Raw genomic sequence first — 22395 nt, forward strand, 5'->3', positions numbered from 1 at the left:
TATTTATATTACTGGGAATAATGAGACTGGATGAAACTTGAAATAATTTTAGTCCTTTTTCTCTCTGGACTAAATAAACCCTACTAAAACTGTACAGTGCATGTACTATATTTTTGGTACTATATTTTAGGTATGTTTGTTTCAGTTTCTTTTTTTTAAGATTTTATTTATTCACGAAAGACACACAGAGAGAGAGGCAGAGACATAGGCAGAGGGAGAAGCAGGCTCCATGCAGGAAGCCCAGTGTGGGACTCGATCCTGGGACCTCCAGATCACACTCCGAGCCAAAGGCAGATGCTCAACTGCTGAGCCACCCAGGCGTCCCAGTTTTAGTTTCTTTTCATGTTGTAGAGGTTGCTTTTTGTAATTTAATTTCATTCATAGAAAATGTAACAGGTTGACCATATTCTGAATTCTAAACTATTTAAATCTTGCTTCCATCCTCCTCTCCTCCTCCTTTTTCTCTTCTCTTTAGGTAGCCATTTTTATTGCTTCTTGTTTTTCCCATCCAGTGTTTTCTTGCCCACAGGTTTTCTAGTGTAAAGTAGGGGATGGTTTATAAGAATTCACACTTTTGGCAAACCCGGTGCTTTTGCTTCAGTTGCCTTACCCAGTTGAAGGAAGTGCAGGTCAGTTTTGCAGATGATTACTCTGGATTGGCAAATTGGCAAAAGCCAAGAGGGACTTTGAGAATTAGGTTTACCCATCTGGGTTCTCATCTTCTAGATACTGGCTTACCTTATCATAGATTTTGGAATTCCTTACCATAGAGTTAGGTCTTTGTTACTTTTTTTATTATAAAACTTTTTTTTATGTTGTAAATTTCAAACATACACAAGTAGAGAGAATAGTACAATAAACCCCCACATACCCATCACCCAGCTCAGTCTCTACTCCCACCCAGTTTTACTCTCTCACCCCACCCAATTATTTTGGAGCAAATACCAAATGTTATACAATTTTGCTGTAAATGCTTCATTATATACCTTTAAAAGATATGGGTGCTTTTTAAAAATTTGTCTTTTTAAAACAACTTTATTAAGATACAGTTAAAATACAGTACAATTCACACATTTAAAATATACAGTTCAGTGGCTTTTAGTGTATTCACAGAGATGTACATCATCATAATATATTTTATATTGTTTTTTATTATCCCAAAAAGAAACCCTACACCCCTTGGCTGTCACTCCTGTTTTCCCATTCCCCACCCCCATCCTGCAAATACTAATCTATTTTTAGGGGTTCCTGGGTGGCTTAGTGGTTGAATAAATAAAATCTTTAAAAAACTAATCTTTTTATATCTATGTAGATTCACTTATTCTGGAAATTCATGAAAATGAACTCATACAATATGTTATTTTGTGACTGGCTTCTTTTACTTAGCATAATGTTTTTAAGGTTCATCTATGACAGAGCACCTATCAGTACTTCATTTATTTTTATTGCCAAATAGTATTTTTTAGTACAGATGTGCTCCATTTTGTTTATACATTAGTTGATGGACTTTTGGGGTATTTCCACTTTTTGGCTGTTACGAATGATGCTTCTATAAAGATTTGTGTACAAGGTTTTGTGTGAACATGTTTTCATTTCTCTTGGGTATATACTTGGGGGTGAGAATGCTGGATCATATGGTACCTCTATGTTTAACTATTGGAGGAACTTCAGACTATTTTCCAAAGTAGCTGTACCATTTTACATTCCTACCAATGGTGTATAAGGGTTCCATTTTCTCCGTATCTTCCCCAAGACTTGTTATTCTTTTTTTAGGATTTTATTTATTTATTCATGAGAGACACAGAGTGAGAGGCAGAGACATAGGCAGAGGGAGAGGCAGGCTCCATGCAGGAGTCTGATGTGGGACTCCATCCCGGGACTCCGGGATCATGCCTTGAGCTGAAGGCAGATGCTCAACTGCTAAGCCACCCAAGTGTCCCACCCTTTGCCCATTTTTAAATGAGGTTATTTGCCTTATTGTTATTGGCTCATTGAGAGTCATTTCTATAATTAGTTTCAAGTTACTTATCAGATACATGATTTACAAATGTTTCTTATTCTGTAGGCAATCTTTTAATTTTTTATTGATCTCTTGAAGGACAAACATTTTTAATTTTGGTGAACTTTTAATTTATGAATTTTTTATTTTGTCTCTTATGCTTTTAATTTAATTTTATTTTTTTTATTTATTTATTTTTTTCTCTTGTGCTTTTTAAAAATGATTTCCTATGTCTCTGTCTCCTCAGCCCCTGGCAACTACCATTCTGCTCTTAGCTTCTATGAGTTTGATTATTTTAGATTCAACATATAAGTGGTATCATGAAGTATTTGTCCTTCTGTGTTTGACTTATTTCACCTAGCATAATTCCTTTCAGGTTTATCCATGTTGTCATAAATGGCGGGATCTCTTTCTTTTTAAAGGCTGCATAAGGGACACCTGGGTGGCTCAGTGGTTGAGCGTCTGCCTTTGGCCCAGGGCATGATCGGGATCGAGTGCCACATCAGGCTCCTTGCAGGGAATCTGCTTCTCCCTCTGCCTGTGTTTCTGCCTCTCTCTCTCTGTGTCTTTCATGAACAAATAAGTAAAATCTTTAAAAAAAACAATAAAGGCTGTATAATATTCCATTGTATGTATATACCACATTTTCTTGATCCATTCATCTGTTGATGGATATTTAGGTTGCTTCCCTGTCTTGGCTATTGTGAATAATGCTGTAGTGAACATGTGAGTTTAGATAGGTCTTCAAGATCCTAACTTCAATTCCTTTGGATGTATCCCCAAAAGTGGAATTGTTGGACCATATGGTAGTTCTATTTTTAATTTTTTGAGGAATCTTCATACTGTTTTCCATAGCAAGGCACCAATGTACATTCCTACTAACAGTATGCAAGGGTACCTTTTCTCTACATTCTTGCCAACATTTGTTATTATTTGTTTTTGATGAAATTAATCTTAACTGTTGCAAGGTGATAATCTCATTATGGTTTGAATTTGCATTTCCCTGATGATTAGTGATGTTGGTCATCTTTTCATGTATCTGGTGGCCATTTAGATGTCTCCTTGGGAGAAATGTCTCTTCAGTTCCCCTGCCCATTTCTTAATTGGGTTATTTGGGTTTTTTTTGCTGTTGAGGTAGGAGTTCCTTATGTATTTTGGATATTAACCCTTTATTAGATATATGGTTTGCAAATATTTTTTTTCCATTCAGTATGGCTGATTTTTCACTTTGCTGATTTTTTCTTTTTCTGTAAAAAGCTTTTTAGTTTGATGTTACCCCACTTGTCTATTTTTGCTTTTGGTGCTTTATCCAAGAAGTCATTGCCAAGGCCAGTGTCCAGAGAAGCCTTTTCCCTATATTTTCTTCTAGGAGTTCTACAATTTTGGGTTTTACATTTAAGTCTTTAATCTATTTCAAGTTAATTTTTGTGAGTAGTGTAAGGTAGGGTCCAATTTTATTCTTTTGCATGTGGACATCCAGTTTTCCCAGCACCATTTATGGAAGAAACTCTCTTTCCCAATTGTATATTCTTGGCATCCTTGTAATTTCTGAGCTCTATTTTGTTTCGTTTGTGTCTGTTTTCATACAAGTGCCATACTGTGTGATTACTGAGGCTTTGTTATGTATTTTGAAATAAGGAAGTATGATTTCTCTAGCTTTGTTCTTGCTCAAAATTTTTGGACTACTTGGGGTTTTTTGTAGTTCTTTGTGAATTTCATTATTTTTTTTTCTTTCTGTAAAGAATGCCATTGGGATTTTGATAGGGATTGCATTAAATCTGTATTTTGCTTTGGTTTGTATGGACATTTTACCAGTATTCATTCTCTGAATCCATGAACACGAGGTGTCTTTCCATTTTTTGCATATATTCTTTTATTGGTGTTTTATAGTTTCTCCGGGTATAAGTCATTCATCTCCTTTGGTTAAGTTTATTACTAAATATTTCACTCTCTTTAAAGCTATTGTAAATAGAGTTTTCTTAATTTCCTTTTTGAAGATTTTATTTATTTATTTATTTGAGAGAGAGAGAGAGAAGTAGGAGGTGCCAAGGGGGAAAATCCTAAGCAGACTCCCCACTGAGCATGGAACCCAACCTGGGGCTCGATCTCATGACCCTGAGATCATGGCCCTAGCCGAAACCCACGAGTTGGTTGTTTAACCAACTGAGCCATCCAGGAGCTCAGCTGTTAGTTGTTAGTGTATTGCTTGTGCTTTTGATGTCATAGCAGAAATCACTGCCTAACCCAAGATCATGAATTTGTTCCTATGTTTTGTATAAGAGTTTTATAGTTTTAGTTTTATTTATTTATTTATTTATTTATTTATTTATTTATTTATGAGAGAGAGAGAGAGAGAGAGAGGGAGGCAGAGACACAGGCAGAGGGAGAAGCAGGCTCCATGCAGGGAGCCCCACATGGAACTCGATCCCAGGTCTCCAGGACCACACCCTGGGCTGAAGGTGGCGCTAAACCGCTGAGCCACCTGGGCTACCCAGTTTTAGTTCTTATATTTAGATTTTTAAAATCTATTTTGTGTTAATTTTTGTATAGTATGCGACACAGGTAGGTATCTAACTCCAGTTTTTGCATGTGGCTCTTCGGTTTTCCCAACACCATTTTTTGAAAAGATTATTTTCCTATTAAAATGTCTTAGAACCCTCAAAGATCAATTGACCATAGATATATGGATTTATTTTTGGACTTTCATTCTTTTCCATTGATCTTTGTCTATCCTTACACCAGTACAAAACTGTCTTGTAGCTTTGAAATCAGAAAATACGAGACCTCTAGCTTTGTTCTTTTCCAAGGTCGTTTTGGCTATTCTTGTTCTTGAAATTCCATATGAATTTTAGAATTATCTTGCCATTTTCTACAAAGAACCAACTGGCATTCTGATAGGTAATACCTTGAATCCCTAGATCAATTTGGATAGTATTGCCATCTTAATAGTTTTGTCTTCTAATGTATGAACATAGAATGTCTTTCCAATTATTTAGCCTTTGTCAACAATGTTTTATAGTTTTCATAGTATAAGTTTTATACTTCTTTTGTTAAATTTATTCCTGATTATTTTGGGGTTTTTTTTTGAGGTTATTATAAATGAAATTGTTTTCTTTCTTTTTTTGAGTATAATTGACATACAGTGTTACATTAGTTTTAGGTGTACAAGATAGTACTTCAACAAGTTTATTTATTAGGCTCTCTTCACCACAAGTGTAGGTACTATCTGTCCCATTACATGGCTATTACAATGTCATTGACTATACTCCTAATGCTGGGTCTTTTATTCACATGACTTATTCCTTTCATAACTGGAAGCCTATTTGCCCAACTTCCCTTCAATTTGCCCAACCCCTCCACCTCCTCCCCTTTGGCAACTATCAGTTTGTTTTCTGTATTTATAGGTCTGATTCTGCTTATTGTTTATTCATTTGTTGTTTTTGTTTTCTGTTTTATTTTTTTAGATACCACTTATGAGTGAAGTCATTTGGTACTTGTCTTTCTCTGACTGACTTATTTCACTTAGCATTATACCCTTTTAGAGTCATTCATGTTATTGCAAATGGAAGAATCTCATTCTTTTTTATGGCCGAGTAATGTTCCAGTGTGTGTGTGTGTGTGTGTGTGTGTGTGTGTGTGTGTGTGAGTGTGTGAGTGAGAGAGAGAGAGAGAGAGAGAGACTGAGAGAGATCCATTCGTTTGTGGATATTCCATATTTTGGCTATTGTAAATAATGCTGCAGTAAACATAGGGGTGCATATATCTTTTCAAATTAGTGTTTTCATTTTTATTGTAAATGCCCAGTAGAAGAATTATTGGATAATGTGATAATTCTGTTTTTAATTTTTTGAGGAACCTACATACTGCTTTCCACAGTGGCTGCACCAGCTTGTATTTCCACCAACAGTGTACAAAGGTTTCCTTTTCTCCATATCCTTAGCAACATTTCTTATTTCTTGCTTTTTTGATTTTAGCCATCTTGACAGGTGTAAGGTGTTAATCCCACTGTGATTTTGATTTGCATTTCCCTGATGATGAGGGATGTTGAACATTTTTTCATGTTTCTGCTTACCATCTATATGTCTATATGGAAAAATATCTATTCATGTCCTCTGCCCATTTTTAATTTGGATTAGTTGCGTTTTTTGGTGTTGAGTTATATAGGTTCTATATACATTTTGGATACTAACCACTTATCAGCTATATCATTTGTATATATCTTCTCCCATTTTGTTATGTTGCCTTTTTGTTTTGTTGAAGGTTTCCTTTGCTGTGCAAAAGCTTTTTATTTTGATGTAGTCCAAAAGTTAATTTTTTAATTTAAAATTTTAAAAAGCTTTATTTGTTTGAGAGCAAGAACATGAGCAGTAGGCAGAGGGAGACATCAGGATCATAGCCTAAGGCACATGCTTAACCAACTGAACCACCCAGGCGCCCCAGTTTGATTTTTTGCATGTAACTGTCCAATTTTCCCAGCACTATTTGTTGAAGGGAATGTCTTCCTCATTGTATAATCTTGCTTCCTTTTTCATAGATTAATTGACCATATAATCGTGGGTTTATTTCTGGACTGCTTATTCTATTCCATTGATCTATGTGTCTATTTTTGTGCCAGTACCATTCATTTTGAGTACTGTAGCTTTGTGTAGTATACCTTGAAATCTGTAATTGTGATATGTCTAGCTTTATTCTTTGTTTTCAACATTGCTTTGGCTACTCAGGGTCTACTATGGTTCCATATAAATTTAAGGATTATTTATTCTAGTTCCGTTAAAAATTGCTGTTGATATTTTGATGGGGATTGCATTAAATCTTTAGATTCCTTTAGGTAGTATAGACATTTTAAAAATTATTTTTTCACTAGTTTCAGAGGTAGAATTTAGTGATTCATCAGTTGTATACAACATCCAGTGCTCATTACATCAAGTGCCCTCCTTAATGCCCATCACCCAATTACTCCTCCCCCCCAACTACATCCTCTCCATCAACCCTCAGTTTGTTTCTTAGAGTTAAGTGTCTCTTATGGTTTGCCTCCCTGTTTTCATCTTATTTTATTTTTCCTTCCCCTCTCCTATGTTTAACTGTTCATTTTTAAAATTCCACATGAGTAAAATCATATGGTATTTGTCTCTCTTTGACTTATTTCACTTAACATAATACCCTTTAGTTCCATCCACATCATTGCAGATGGCAAGATTTCTTTCTTTTTGGTGGCTGAATAATATTCCAGTGTGTGTGTGTGTGTGTGTGTGTGTGTGTGTGTGGTTGTGTTTATCAAATATTCTTTATCCATTCAACTGTTGATGGACATCTGGGCTCTTTCCAGATAGTATAGACATTTTAACAATATTTTTCTTTTTAATCCATGAATATGGAATGGTTTTCCATTTTTTTGTATCATCTTCAGTTTCTTTCATCAGTGTTTTACAGTTTTCAGAGTATAAGTCTTTCAGCTCTTTGGTTAAATTTATTCCTAGATATTTTATTCTTTTTGGTGCAGTTGAAATTGTATTGCTTTTTGCTACTTTATTATTGTGTACAGAAATGCAATGGATTTCTGTATATTAATTTTGTATCCTGTGACTTTCCTGAATTTGTTTATTAGTCGTAGTAGTTTTTTTGTGAGGTCTTTAGGGTTTCATATATATAGTACAATGTCATCTGCAAATAGTGAATGATCTTTTTAATGTGTTATATGTGATTTTCTCCTATTTTGTGGAGGATTTTTGCCATCTGTGTACGTTAGGGATATTGGTCTGAAGTTTTCTTTTTTTGTGGCTTCTTTGTGTGGTTTTATTATCAGGGTAATGCTGGCCTTGTAGAATGTATTTAGAAGCTTTCCTTGCTTTTATATTTTTTGGAATAGTTTGAGGAGAATAGGTATTAAGTCTTATTTAAAAGTTTGGTAGAATTCTAGGCTCCTGGGTGGCTCAGTTGGGTGAACGTCCAACCCTTGGTTTTGGCTCAGGTCATGATCTCATGATTGTGAGATCAGCTCTGTGACAGGCTCAGCACTGAGTCTGCTTGGAATTCTCTTTCTCTGCCCCTCCCCCTGTGCACTCACTCTCGTGCTTTCTTTCTCTCTCTCTCAAATAAGTAAATCTTTAAAAAAAAGTTTAGTAGAATACACCTGTGTATCTATCTGGTCCTGGACTTTTATTTTTTGGTGGTTTTTATTTTAATTATCGATTCAGTTTTGTTACTTGTAATTGGCCTGTTCTGATTTTCTATTTCTTCCTGGTTCCATTTTGGAAAATTGTATGTTTCTAGGTATTTATCCATTTATTCTAGGTTGTCCACTTTGTTGGCATCTAAGTTTTCATAGTTATTCTCTTATAATCCTTTGTCTTTCTGTGGTATCAGTTCTTCTCTCATTGCTGATTGTATTTATTTGAGTCCTTTCTTTTTTTCTTGATGAGTCTGGCTGTCAATTTTGTTTATCTTTTCAAAGAATCAACTCTTAGTTTCATTGATTGTTTTCCTTTTTTTACTCTCTGTGTCATTTATTTCTGCTTTCATCTTTATTATAATTTCCTTTCCTCTACTCACCTCGGAATTTGGTTATTCTTCTTTTTCTATTTTTTTTTTTATGTGTAAGGTTAGATTGTTTATTTGAGCTTTTTCTTGTTCTTGAGGTGGGCCTGCATGGCTCTATATTTCCCTCTAGGAAGTACTTTCGCTGTATCACAAAGATTTTGGGCTGTTATGTTTTCATTTTCATTTGTCTCTGTGTATTTTTTATTTCTTCTTTGATTGCTTCATTGACTCATTGGCTGTCTAGTATTATGTTTTGTCTCCATGTGTTTGTGTTTTCTCCAGTTGTTTTCTTGTGATTTTTTTTCTAGTTTCATACCAGTGTGATTTAAAAAGGAGCATGATATGATTTCACTCTTCCTAAATTTATTGAGGCTTGTTTTGTAGCCTAATAGATGATTTGCCCTGCACGATGTCCCATGTGCACTTGAAAAGAATATATATTCTGTTGTTTTTGGCTAGAATATGCTGTGTATATCTATTATGTCCGTCTGGTCTAATGTGTCATTCAAAGACAGTATATTAGAATTTTTTGCTTAATTTCATGTTCGGATTGTTCATTGCTGATTGGTGTATATTGATTTTTTTAAAAGATTTTATTTATTTATTTATTTATTTATTTATGAGAGACACAGAGAGACAGAGACATAGGCAGATGGAGAAGCAGACTCCTTGCAGGGAGCCTGATGTGGGACTCAATCCCCGGACCCAAGGATCACGCCCTGAGCCGAAGGCAGAAGCTCAATCGCTGAGCGACTCAGGCATCCCAGTATATATTGATCTTACATCCTGAAACCTTTGTTTCATTGTTTTTGTTGAACTTATTTTTAAATTTTTAAAGCTTTTCAATGGATCCCTTAGGATTTTCTATACACAAGATAATGTTTTCTGCAAACAGATAATTTTATTTCCTTCTTTAAAATCTGGATCTTTTGTTTTCTTTTTTCTTGGCAAGCTAATTGTATTCCCTAGAACCTCAGGTAAAATTAAAGTTGAAGAAAAATGTCAAGAATGGACAAGTTTGTTTTTTTTCTTATTAGGGAAATAATTTCATTTTTCTGCAGTATGATATTAGGAATTTCCATGGATGCCCCTTATCAGATTGAGGAACTGACTTTCCATTGTTAGTTTATTGAGTGTTTTTATCATGAAACAATGTTAGATTTTGTGAAATGCTCTTTCTGTATCTACAAACATGATCATGTGGTTCCTGCCCTTTCTTCTGAGGATAATGGTATATTATATTAATTGATATTCAGATATTTAGCCATACTTGCATTCCTGGGATAAATTGTATTTGGTCATGGAGAATAATCCCTTTTACATGTTGCCAGATTTGGTTTCCTGGTAGTTTGTGGATGACAAGGGATATTGATTTTTTCTTGTGATATCTTTGTCTGGTTTTGGTTTCAGGTTAATTCTGGCCTCATACAATAAGTTAGGAAGTATTCTTTCTCCTATTCTTTGGAAAAGTTTGTGAAGAATTGGCATTAATTCTTCTTTAAATATCTGATAGATTTTACCAGTGAAGCTATCTGGTCATTGGCTTTTATTAGTAGGAAGATTTTAAATTACTATTCAACCTCTTGTTATAGTTCTGTTCAGCTATTCTTGAGTCATTCTCAACATTTAGTTGTTGAATAGAATTTGTCCATTTCATGTAGTTTATCTAATGTGTTGATATACCTTACAATACCTTTTATTTCAGTAAAGTTGGTAGTGATTTCCTCCTTTCATTTTTGATTTTAGTGACTTGAATCTTCTCTCTTTTTTGTGTATTTAGCCTAGCTAGTTTGTCAATATTGTTGACCTTTTCAAGGAACCAGTTTGGTTTCACTGCTTTTTCTCTACTTAAATAAGTTTTTTCTTAAATTTTTAAAAATTTTAATTGTAATTAAATACATATAACATAAAATTTACTATCTTAACCATTTTTAAGTATATAATTTAATGGCATTAAATACATTTACATTATTGTTCTACCATTACTACTGTCCATCCACAGAACTCTTTTCATCTTGTAAAACTGAAATTGTGCTTATTAAATAGTGACTCCCAAGGGCTCTGAGGAGTGCTGCGTCCACGGGCTGGGCTGTACTGTCAGGAGGCGGGACATGGGGAGCCTGCTCCCCCACCAGCGAGTCCCCCACGTGGTGGCCTGTCCTACTGTTGTTCTGCCCCAAGCCTCCTGTGGCTACCTGCAGTACAGCCCACCCTCTGAGCTTGGCCTTGACCACCAGCATTGCCCCCAAATGCCCCCAAATGTTCCACATGCTGTTCAGCCCACAGTTGCCTGAAAACCTGCACCTGGGCCTGCTCTTCCTCTCCTGGGGGCCAGAGGGGTCTTTCTCACCCTGGCTTCCCACCTGCAGGGAGCCCCCTGCCACCCAGCTCTCACGGCCCCCATCATCCCTGTCGTTTTGCTGGTAATATTTGCTGCCCCCTATTCTAGTCCGAGAGCTTGTGGGATGGGGGCCAGAGCTGTCCTGGGGATTACTATGTTCACCAGCCAGGCCTTCTCCCAAGGTGTGCAGTGGGTGCCTAATAAATACCTGAGCTTGGATCCCTGGGTGGCGCAGCGGTTTGGCGCCTGCCTTTGGCCCAGGGCGGATCCTGGAGACCCGGGATCGAATCCCACGTCGGGCTCCCGGTGCATGGAGCCTGCTTCTCCCTCTGCCTGTGTCTCTGCCTCTCTCTCTCTGTGTGACTATCATAAATAAATAAAAATTTAAAAAAAAAAAAAAAAAATACCTGAGCTTGAAACAAAAAATAAAATAAATAGTGACTCCCTATTCCCTCCACTCCACAGCCCTTTGTAGCCTGCATCCTATTTTTAGTCTGAGTTTGGCTTAACTCTAGGTACCTCATATAAGTGGAATCATACAGTGTTTGTCCTTTTGTAAGTAGCTTCACTTAGCATTTCTTCAAGATTCATCCCTAATATAGCATGTGTACAGATATTCTTCTTTAAGACTAAATAATATTCCACTATATGTATGTATCACATTCTGCTTATCTGTTCATCCTTTTTTTAAAATCTCAGTCCTCATTTATTTAAATTTTTTTCATTTTAGTATAGTTGACGCACAATGTTAAATTAGTTTTAGTTGTACATAGTGATTCAGCTTCATTATGCAATGCTCATCACAAGTGTAGCTGCTGTTTGTCACCATATAATGCTATTGCAATACCATTTATTATATTTCCTATGCTGTACCTTTTATTTCCATAATTCATTTATTTCATAACTGGAAGCCTGTAAATCCTGCTCCCCACCACTCATTTTACTTATCCCCCCATAACCCCCTTCCCTCTGGTGGCCATCAGTTCTCTGTATTTATAGGTCTAATTCTGTTGTTTGTTTGTTTATTCATTTGTTTGGTCTTTTAGATTCCACATGAGTGAAATCATTTGGTATTTGTTTTTTTTTCTCAGTCTGATTTATTTCATTTAGCATAACATCCTCTAGGTCCACCCATGTCTGTTTTATCCTTTGATGGACACTTGGATTACTTCCCACTTTCAGCTCTTGAAAATAATGCTACTGTGAATATGGGTATAAAATCATCTGTTCAAGTCCTTGCTTTCTGATCTTTCAGGTGTATACCCAGAAGTGGAATTGCTGGATCATATAGTAATTCTACTTATATTTTTTGAAGAAACACTGTATTGTTTTCCATAAGTGTTTCCATATTAAATTTATATTCATACCAGCAGGGCACATGGGTTCCAATTTCTCCATGGCCTCACCAGCACTTCTTATTTTCTGATTTTTTTAAATAAACATCCTGTGGATGTGAGGTAGTATTTTGTTGTGGGTTTGATTCTCATTTCCCTCATGATTAGTGATATAGAGCATCTTTTCATGTGCTCATTGGTCATCTGTATATCTTTTTAGGAGGAATATCTATTCAAGTCTTTCACCCATTTTTTTCAAATCAGGTTATTTGTTTTTTTGTTGTTGAGTTGTAGGAGTTCTTTATATAAGAAGTCGGGATATTTACCCCTTATCATATAAGTGATTTACAAATATTTCTCTCCTATTCCATAGGTTGCCTTTTCATTCTGTTATTTGTATCCATTGATATGTAGGGTTTTTTTAAGATTTTATTTTTTTATTCATGAGAGACAGAGACAGGCAGAGACACAGGCAGAGGTAGAAGCAGGCTCCATGCTGGGAGCCCGATGTAGAACTCAATCCCAGGACCCCAGGATCATGCCCTAAGCCAAAGGTAGATGCTCAACCACTGAGCCACCCAGGTTTCCCTATATGAGTGTTTATTTCTCAGCTCTCTATTCTGTTCCATTGGTCTATAGGTCTTTCTTCATCCAATACCACATGGTTTTAATTACTGTAACTTTATAGTAAGTTTTAAAATCAGGAAGTATGAGAATCTTTGTTTTTATATTCTTTTTAAAAAGATTTTATTTATTTGAGAGAGAGAGAAAGAGAAAGGGAGCGTGAGTGCAGGGGTGTGGGGGAGGAACAGAGGGAGAAGGAGAAGCAGACTCCCTGCTGAGGAGAGAGCCCGATGTGGTGCTCCATTCCAGGACCCCAGGATCATGACCTAAGCTGAAGGCAGATGCTTAACCAACTGAGCCACCCAGGTGCCACTGTTTTTATATTCTTTATTTCATTTATTTCTTGATCTAATCACTATTATTTATGATTGACCCTTGTACAATAGAAGTTTGAACTCCATGGGTCCACTTAATGCAGATTTTTTTTCAATAAATACAGTATAATACTATAAGTGTGTTTTCCTTATGATTTTCTTAACATTTTCTTTTCTCTAGCTTATTCTGTTCTAAGAATATAGTATATAATACTTATAAAATATGTGTTAATTGATTGTTTATGTTCTGGTCAACAGGCTGTCAGTAGTTAAATTTGGGGGAAGCCAAAGTTATACATAGGTTTTTGACTGTGCCAGGGTTGGCACCCCTAACCACATGTTATTCAAGGGTCACCTATACTTTCTTCTTACTTTGGGTTTAGTTTGCTTTCCTGTTTCTAGTTTCTTAAGGCAGTATGTTAGATTATTGAATTTAGATCTACCTTCAGAATCTTTAAGTGCTGGTTTTTAAAAAGCAGTCTTTGCCAAATTTTCTCATTTTCTGGGGAGTGGGTCCTCAGAACTCATGATTTCATCCTGGAAGTGGAACTGTATGTGGATACTTTTTATCATAAAGCAACTACGTTCAGTTTCTTGAATATCCTTCTAGAGACATACTGTATATTTCTCTGTAAATGATCTTTTACAACACTGCATACCATATTTACTTTTCTGCTTCTTGAATTTTTTTTGCCTCTTGAATTTTTGACTTAATATCTAGGCTTGTGTTTCATTTTTGTATATAAAGGGCTGCCTCATTGTTTTTGATGTTTCCATAGTATTCCATCATATGAATCTATGTTAAAGTTAAGCATATAAGTTGTCAATTGAACATTTAAGTTTTTTCTAGTTCTGTTATGAAATTATACTCTAATGAATATTCTTTTTTTTAAATTTTTATTTATTTATGATAGTCACAGAGAGAGAGAGAGAGAGAGAGAGAGAGAGAGAGGCAGAGACATAGGCAGAGGGAGAAGCAGGCTCCATGCACCGGGAGCCCGACGTGGGATTCGATCCTGGGTCTCCAGGATCGCGCCCTGGGCCAAAGGCAGGCGCCAAACCGCTGCGCCACCCAGGGATCCCCTCTAATGAATATTCTTAAACCATATACACCATTTCATACATATATAAGTGTGTCTGTGGGTAAAATTGCGCTAACTGGATTGTTTTCAGTGATTTTTTTATTTTGTTTGGTATCATTAATTGCTTTTAGTAGAAGTTATTTTAATTTACATTGCTCCTTACAATGAAAGGTTATTTTCTCCATACCTTGTCAACATGGTTGCATCCATTTTTTAAAAGATTTTATTTATTTATTTGTTTGTTTGAGATAGAGAGCACAAGCTAGGGGACAGAGGGAGAGGGAGAAACAGGCTCCCCACTGAGCAGGGAGCCCAACATGGGGCTTGATCCCAGGACATCGGGATCATGACCTGAGCCAAAGGCAGATGTTCAACCAACTGAGCCACCCAGGCACCGCCTTCCCTTTTAAGATTTTATTTATTTATTTCTAGTTCTTATTTGGCAAAACTTATAATGAATTATAAATAGAGTAGGATTGATGTTCTTAAGTCAAATAATTTTTTCATCTAGATTGTGTGGTAGAAGACTGAGTCTCTAAAGTAGTAAATATTATCAACACGAACAAAGGTAAACAAACTTGTTTTGGAGGATCAGGAATTGATATTTAAATCAGAAAATCAGAAAAGTTTTTAAAATGTTGAAGGAAGGTTGGTTCTTACTGGAAGGTTTAAATTCTAGTGGCATAGAGTGCATTTGGCAAAATGTGAAACTGCCCTTTTTGTTGGTTCTGAAAATACTAGGCTTTAATGTCAATATGGGTTTCATGAGAGTGCCTTTTGAGCCCTTCTCACCAACTAAATATCTTACCTTTGAGATGGTAAAAATAACTTCTGATACCATGGCAGTATGATTTAATTCTGATGTTTTATCTTATGGAATTTTACAATTGTAATATTTCAAATTAGTGTTTTAGAGATAATTTAGTAAATTTAATTTGGCCAGTCTGTTCTCAGTATCAAAGAGTCCAAATATTTTGGACATTTGTAGAGCTTACATTTCAGGAAATTCTGAAGCTCTAGATTTTATTAGCATAATTACCTTTGAATCAGTTGTTTCTCTTTAAATTTTTTAAAATTATTTTTTATTTTTTAAAGATTTTATTTATTCATGAGAGACAGAGAGAGAGAGAGAGTCAGAGAGACACAGGCAGAGAGAGAAGCAGGCTCCATGCAGGGAGCCCGATGTGGGACTTGATCCTGGGATTCCAGGATCACGCCCTGGGCTGAAGGCGGCGCTAAACTGCTGTGCCACCCTAGCTGCTCAGTAGTTGTTTCTTTATTCATTCAACAAATATTTATTTTGTGTTCACTATGCTTCTCATACTGGGAAGATAGTGCCTGAGAAGACAGAAACCATCTATGCCCAAATGGAGTTTGTGTTCTAATGAGAACGAACAGTAAATAAGTAATGAAATAAGTAAACATGATAATTTTGAATTTTGAGAAATGCTGTGAAGGACATAATCAGGGTGGGGTAAGAGAAAGAGTGATTGGGGAGTTGTCAGGAATGGGTGTTCAAGAAAGGCTTTTTGCGGAGGTGGCATTTGGTCTAATATTTCTTCTAAAAGATGAGAATCAGCCGGCCTAGGAATAGCTGGAATAAGAGAATTCCAGGTGGTGAGAATAGTACATTGGCTCAAGGGGTTCAAGGAGAAAAGGAAGGCTGGTATGGTTTATAGCTTAAGGAAAAAGAGTGAGAATGGAATGAAATAAGAGCAGAGATTCAGGGGCTGTGTCTTTTACAGATCTCTTTGAAGTGCCATGGGAAACAATTGAAAAATTTTAAAGCAAAGTCATAGTACGGCCTGAGTTTATGTTTATTGACAGAGATTACTTTGGCTATTTTGTGGAGGATAGAGTTATAATGAGAGGCCCAAGTAGCTGCAGGGGCACCAATTAGGAAGCTGTTGGTGGAGTCTGGACAAGAGATACTGATAGAGATTTGTGTACATGTAGTGGTAGTGGAAATGGATGGAAGTGGATTGATTTGAGATATATTGCAAAAGTTGGACAGGACTTGATGAATGGCTTCATTAGAAGTGGGAGGCAAACCGTAAGAGACACTGAACTCCAGGAAACAACTAAGGGTTACTGGAGGGAATGGGGGAGGGGGGAAGGGATAACTGGGTTATGGGCATTAAGGAGAGCACTTGATATAATGAGCCCTGGGTATTATATGCAACTGATGAATAGCTAAATTCTACCTCTGAAACTAATTTTAAAAAGTGGGAATGAGAGAAAGACAAGGACTTTTGAGTTTAAGAAGATATTTTTTGCAAGCTATATTTTTTTAAATATTTTATTTATTTATTCATGAGAGTTACACAGAGAGAGAAAGAGAAAGAAAGAAAGAGTCAGGGACGGACATAGAGGGAGAAGCAGGCTCCTCACAGGGAGTCTGATGCGGGACTTGATCTCCGGACCTGGGATCACGCCCTGAGCTGAAAGCAGACAATCAACTGCGGAGCTACCCAGGCATCCCCAAATTTTATTTATTCATGAGGGAGAGGGAGAGACATAGGCAGAGGGAGAAGCAGGGTCCCTGCAGGGAACCTGATGTGGGACTCTATCCTAGGAACTTAGGATCACACTCTGAGCCAAAGAAGGCAGATGCTCAACCACTGAGCCACTCAGATGTCCCTATATAATTCTTTTTTTAAATAAGATTTTATTTATTTGAGAGAAAGCAAGTGAGAGAGAATACAAGTTGAGGGGATGGCCCAGTGGTTTTTTTTGTTTTGTTTTGTTTTGTTTTGTTTTTTTATTTAGGATAGTCATACAGAGAGAGAGAGAGGCAGAGACATAGGCAGAGGGAGAAGCGGGCTCCATGCACCGGGAGCCCGACGTGGGATTCGATCCCGGGTCTCCAGGATCGCGCCCTGGGCCAAAGGCAGGCGCCAAACCGCTGCGCCACCCAGGGATCAGGGGAGGGGTAGGGGAAGAAGCAGACTCCCTACTGAGCAGGGAGCCTGACCCGGGACTCGATCCCAGAACTCCAGGATCATGGACCTGAGCTGAAGGCAGACATTTAACCAACTGAGCACCCAGGCACCCAGTTTTGAGGTTTTTTTAATTGAGCAACTGAGTTGATGATGGTTCCATTTATTAATAATAGGAATACTGGTGAAAGAACAAGAGAGGTTATTTTGGTTTGGGGGGAGGACAAGTTGAGACTCAAATTCTGTTTTGATCTACCTAAGTTTGAAATGTCTGTAGACATACAAGAAGTGGAAGTATAGGCAGTTTGAAGCTAGGCTTGGAGTTCAGGAGAAAAGTTGGAATTAGAGAAATAAATATGGAATTCATCAGCATATTTAATCAGTATATTTAATCAGTAAAAACACATGTTCTTTTCACTTTTTAACTTCTCAGAGATCAGGGCGTGTCTTGCAATTGATGTCAGCCAGGCAGCAATGAAAATATAGTTGTCGTTTACTGTTTTTGAGTATGTCCAGGCAGATTACCAGAATCAGACCTTGCAGGATGGTTGTTAGCAGGTTGGGGAAATAACTTGGAGGAAATATTGGAACACTCCTTTAAGCCCCAAAAAACAAATGCCTTGGAGGAAGAGGGGAGGGAAGCAGTATATCATACTTGTTATGGACTTTCCTTTGAAGCAGGAACCAAAAGTAGGTTATATTTATGTAATTGGGACCCCAACACTAGTATCTTTTAGTTTTTTGAGAAATGTTGCATTGCCAACACTTTGGCACAGAAGATGATACTGTGTGAAAAAACATAGTTATCTATAGCTCTTGAGTAGAAAAGTAATTCAGAAGAGTAGGACTCCAAATATAAAATTTTAGAAATACTTTTCACTACTTAATTTTGTTTATATTTACCATTTCATGTTTATAAAAATGATATATGATCAAAATCTGCCTACATCTAAAAATCATCATAAAAGAAAAATTCTAAGTGTTTTTTTTTTTAAATTCTAAGTGTTAAGAAGACATTGTGCTATACATAGTTTAATAGGCATAGGTTTTTCTTAGTAATATATAAAAAATGTTTGTTATAGAATTGATGACTTTTCATTGAAATACAGTGGGTGATAGTTAAAGATAGGAAAATATGTGGGATTGCCAAGGTCAGAGTTTTCATAATCAGTTTTTATAGAATCTCCTGTGTACACAGACTGCCTCACTAGACTTCCTCTTCATCCCTTAAAACTCAGTTCAGGTGTCCTTTACCTTAGCAGATGCCTTCTCTAATATCTTCTATCTTCACTCCAGTGGCTGAACACAGATTTGAGGCCATAAATTAGCAAAATGGAGCTCCCTTTATTCTCTGTAATCTCACTTTCCTTCTGTTTGTGCTATTAGGGAGAAATATGGAAGGTTATAGTGAGTGTTTACCTAAAAGGAATCCAAGAATGATAGTAGGAATAAAATGTAACAAATGAGTCAGTGAAGAGCCATGTTAATTTTCTGGTAATTTTTGCTAACCAAATATTTCTATCTCCTATCTCCCCACTTTTTTTGTTGTTTTGTTTTTGTTTTTTAAGGAGTGGCCAGAAGAAAGGACAACAGTAAACATGAACTCTATTCGGGTAAATAAATTTATTTTCATCATGTTTCAGGAATTTACTATAGCTTTATTTTATCAAAAAATTTGTACTTTTACTTTTCTCCCAGTCTTAAGCCTGCTGCCTCCACAAAATCAAAGTGAAATGTTTGCCTCCTGAATTCATTCCAGTGACTTTTATGTGAATTTATTAGCATTTACCCTCTACTTCCTCTCTAAGATAGAACTACTCATAATTTGATTCTTGCCATTATATCTGTGCATTGTCTCATTTTATAGTACAGTTGCATGTATTCAAAGCGTGACTGCCATGAGGCCGATTTAACAAAACCTAACATAGTTGTCTCATTATTATAGAAACTCTGCTGTGTACATATTTAATCTAGACAGTAATATAACAATGTCTGCTCCCATGTTATCTATTTTAGATATTAAATTTCTAGAACAAGGGAATGATGACCCATTTCCATTTCATAGGACGTGTTCAGTTGGATAGCTAAAACTTTTTGCCAATAAAGTAAAAGGAATGTTTAGCCTTTAAACTTCGGGTACTTTCTGGTTTGAATGTTACTTTAGGGCCTGAGTTCCAGTTAAGAACCTGGCCCCTCTGAGCTAACCCTTGGTATGTGCATTCAGGACATTGGGAATTTTTACTAGGGAAAGAAGAGAAGACAGAATAAGCACAGTAAATATTTCACAAGTAATCTTCCCTTTTTTGTGCCTACAGGGAAAGAAATGGAACTGGTATTTGGACTATTTATTTTCAGAGGGGTTACAAGGCTTGAAACTTTTCATAAGAAGTAGTATTCATCATTCTTCTGTCCCCTGATCAGAGAGCATAAACCACCTCATCAACATTAAATGAATTTAGACTTAAATGAACCGATCATACTGGACTAAATTCTTTTCCTTGTTGCTAGAGAGGCCAAATGGCTCAACTTGAGTTTCCATAATCTTTTCATCAATAGACTGTCATCCTCAGGGAGTACTTGAACTGGCCTTCTATGCATGGCTCCAGAGAGCCTCAGTGTGGCTAACTATATTTTTCAGGATCTAGATTCTTTAGCCCACTAGTGAATAATGACTTCATCATCAAGCCCTGCCTTCTACCAAATTATACATCTGTTATGTGGTGGGATTTTTCACATTCTTGTGGACTGTAAATTGTGTTGATGGAAGAGAGCAGGTAATATATAATATATAGTGGCAGTTTAGCCACAGACATACTCATGTAAAATGCCCTGCCTCTGCAACCTCTGGTGATATTGCCATTTTCCTTATTGTGAACAACAGTGTCAGCCATCAAGTTAATTGTATATAACATGTTTAACTGTGAAAGCTAGCTCTAACTAATTGGTAGATTAGGAGCCTGGGCCTTCACTGGTAGCAATTTGAAGAGAGAAGGCAGTGGAAAGGATAGTGGGATAATCTAAAATGTTCCTATTTATACTAGTTTGATTTCACAAAACTGTACTATATTGTGTATGTGTATTATGTATATGTTACATATCCCATTTGTAAGTGTTCAGGCTCAAATAAACTGAGACTTTATTTTCAGGGATAATTCTGAGACTTAAAAAAATTATAATAGCTAGAATATCTTGCTGAAAATTCAGCTTCACTGCTACTAAGTATCACTTTGTCTTTTAATAAAATTCATATCATTTGAGAGAAATTAAGCTGAGTTTACTTTTGTTTGTAAGGGCATATTCTAGAGGGTTTTTTCTTTTTTCTTTTGTTTTTTTTTTTTCTTTAAAGCAAAACAAAACTATATTATTGGGTAGTGTTCAGATTAGAATCCCATTCATTATTTGATTCAATACATATTTACCTTGCTTACTATGTGGCAGATATTTTTTTGTGTTAGTTGTATACCTGTGACCAATATAAAGTACTGCTTTTGTGGGACTTACTGTATCCCTTTGGAGAAGGCAGACAATAAAAATATAAGCAAAAATATAGTATGAGGTGCTATAAAGAAGAAGTAAAGAATAGGGACAGAATATATTTTTTTAATAAAAATTTATTTTTTATTGGTGTTCAATTTGCCAACATACAGAATAACACCCAGTGCTCATCCCGTCAAGTGCCCCCCTCAGTGCCCGTCACCCAGTCACCCCCACCCCTCGCCCTCCTCCCCTTCCACCACCCCTAGTTCGTTTCCCAGAGTTAGGAGTCTTCATGTTCTGTCTCCCTTTCTGATATTTCCTACCCATTTCTTCTCCCTTCCCTTCTATTCCCTTTCACTATTATTTATATTCCCCAAATGAATGAGACCATATAATGTTTGTCCTTCTCCGATTGACTTATTTCACTCAGCATAATACCCTCCAGTTCCATCCATGTTGAAGCAAATGGTGGGTGTTTGTCATTTCTAATGGCTGAGTAATATTCCATTGTATACATAGACCACATCTTCTTTATCCATTCATCTTTCGATGGACACCGAGGCTCCTTCCACAGTTTGGCTATTGTGGACATTGCTGCTATAAACATCGGGGTGCAGGTGTAGGGACAGAGTATTGAGAGGGTTGCTACTTTAAGGCCTGTTTGAGGAGGTGACCTATGCAGAAGCCCTAATGATATAAATGTATGGGCCATGTTAATATTTGGGGAAAGAGCATTCTGGGCAGAGGTAAAGGTAAGTTGTGAAAGGCTTAAAAACATTAATTGGGTTTAGCACATTTGAGGAATAGCAGAGAGGCCAGTAAGGTTACAACAGAGTAGTTAAAGGGGAGGAGTGATGGGGCGCCTGGGTGGCTCAGTAGGTTAAGCATCTGCCTTTGGCTCAGGTCATGATCCCGAGTTCTGGGATCCAGCCCCACATAGGGCCCCCTGCTCAGCTCCCTGTTCCCAGCTCCCTTCTCCCTCTCCCCCTGCCTGCCACTCTGCCTACTTGTGCTCTCTCTCTCTCTCTCTGTCAAATAAATAAACAAAATCTTTAAAAAAAATAAAAAAGGAGTGGTAAGAAATGAAATAGAGAAACCAGAGCATAAGGCCCTTATAATGTGTTAGAGATAGACAATAAGAAGCCATTTGAGGGCAGCCCCAGTGGCTTAGCGGTTTAGCGCCACCTTCAGCCTGGGGTGTGATCCTGGAGACCCGGGATCAAGTCCCTGAATGGAGCCTGCTTCTCCCTCTGCCTGTGTCTCTGCCTCTCTCTCTGTGTGTGTCTCTCATGAATAAATAAAATCTTTAAAAAAGAGGAAGCCATTCAAACAATTGAGAGCTGAGTGATATACTTTGACTTACCTGTATGGAGCTGTAGTTTGAAAGTTAGACTGGAGAAGATTCAGGGTTTTTGTTTTTGTTTTTGTTTTTGTTTTGTTTTGTTTTGTTTTTTGATTCAGGGTTAAAAGAGAGAGCAGTTAAGTTATTAGAGTTCCAGGAAAGAGTCTTAGACTAGTGTGGTAGATGATGGGGAGGTGGTTAGATACTGGATTTAGGCTCTACTTTAAAGGTAGAGAAGATAGGATCTGCTGTTAGCTTGGATATGAAGAGAGGGAAAGAGAAGTAAAGGATGATTCCTAGATTTTTGACTGAGCAACTGGATAAGTTCTAGGATACAGAGATGAGGCATCCTGGAGGAGGAACAGATTTGGAGGAATGTGGAATCAGAAGTTCTGTTTGGGCCATG

General features: G+C 36.8%; 1 protein-coding gene across 2 annotated transcripts in view; it reads left to right on the forward strand.

Moving 5' to 3' along the window:
• CENPI (centromere protein I) overlaps positions 1-20422 on the forward strand; it is a 78922-nt gene extending 58500 nt beyond the window's left edge. For both annotated transcript variants that reach the window (XM_041741262.1, XM_041741263.1), the window contains exons 20-21: positions 18739-18783; positions 19486-20422. In XM_041741262.1, coding sequence (XP_041597196.1) covers positions 18739-18783; positions 19486-19587 — 147 coding nt within the window. In that variant the 3' untranslated portion in view covers positions 19588-20422. The remainder of the gene's footprint in view (positions 1-18738; positions 18784-19485) is intronic.
• Positions 20423-22395: the final 1973 nt, after the last annotated feature.

The sequence above is a fragment of the Vulpes lagopus genome, chromosome X (genome assembly GCF_018345385.1).
Source record: "Vulpes lagopus strain Blue_001 chromosome X, ASM1834538v1, whole genome shotgun sequence".
Classification (NCBI taxonomy): domain Eukaryota; kingdom Metazoa; phylum Chordata; class Mammalia; order Carnivora; family Canidae; genus Vulpes; species Vulpes lagopus.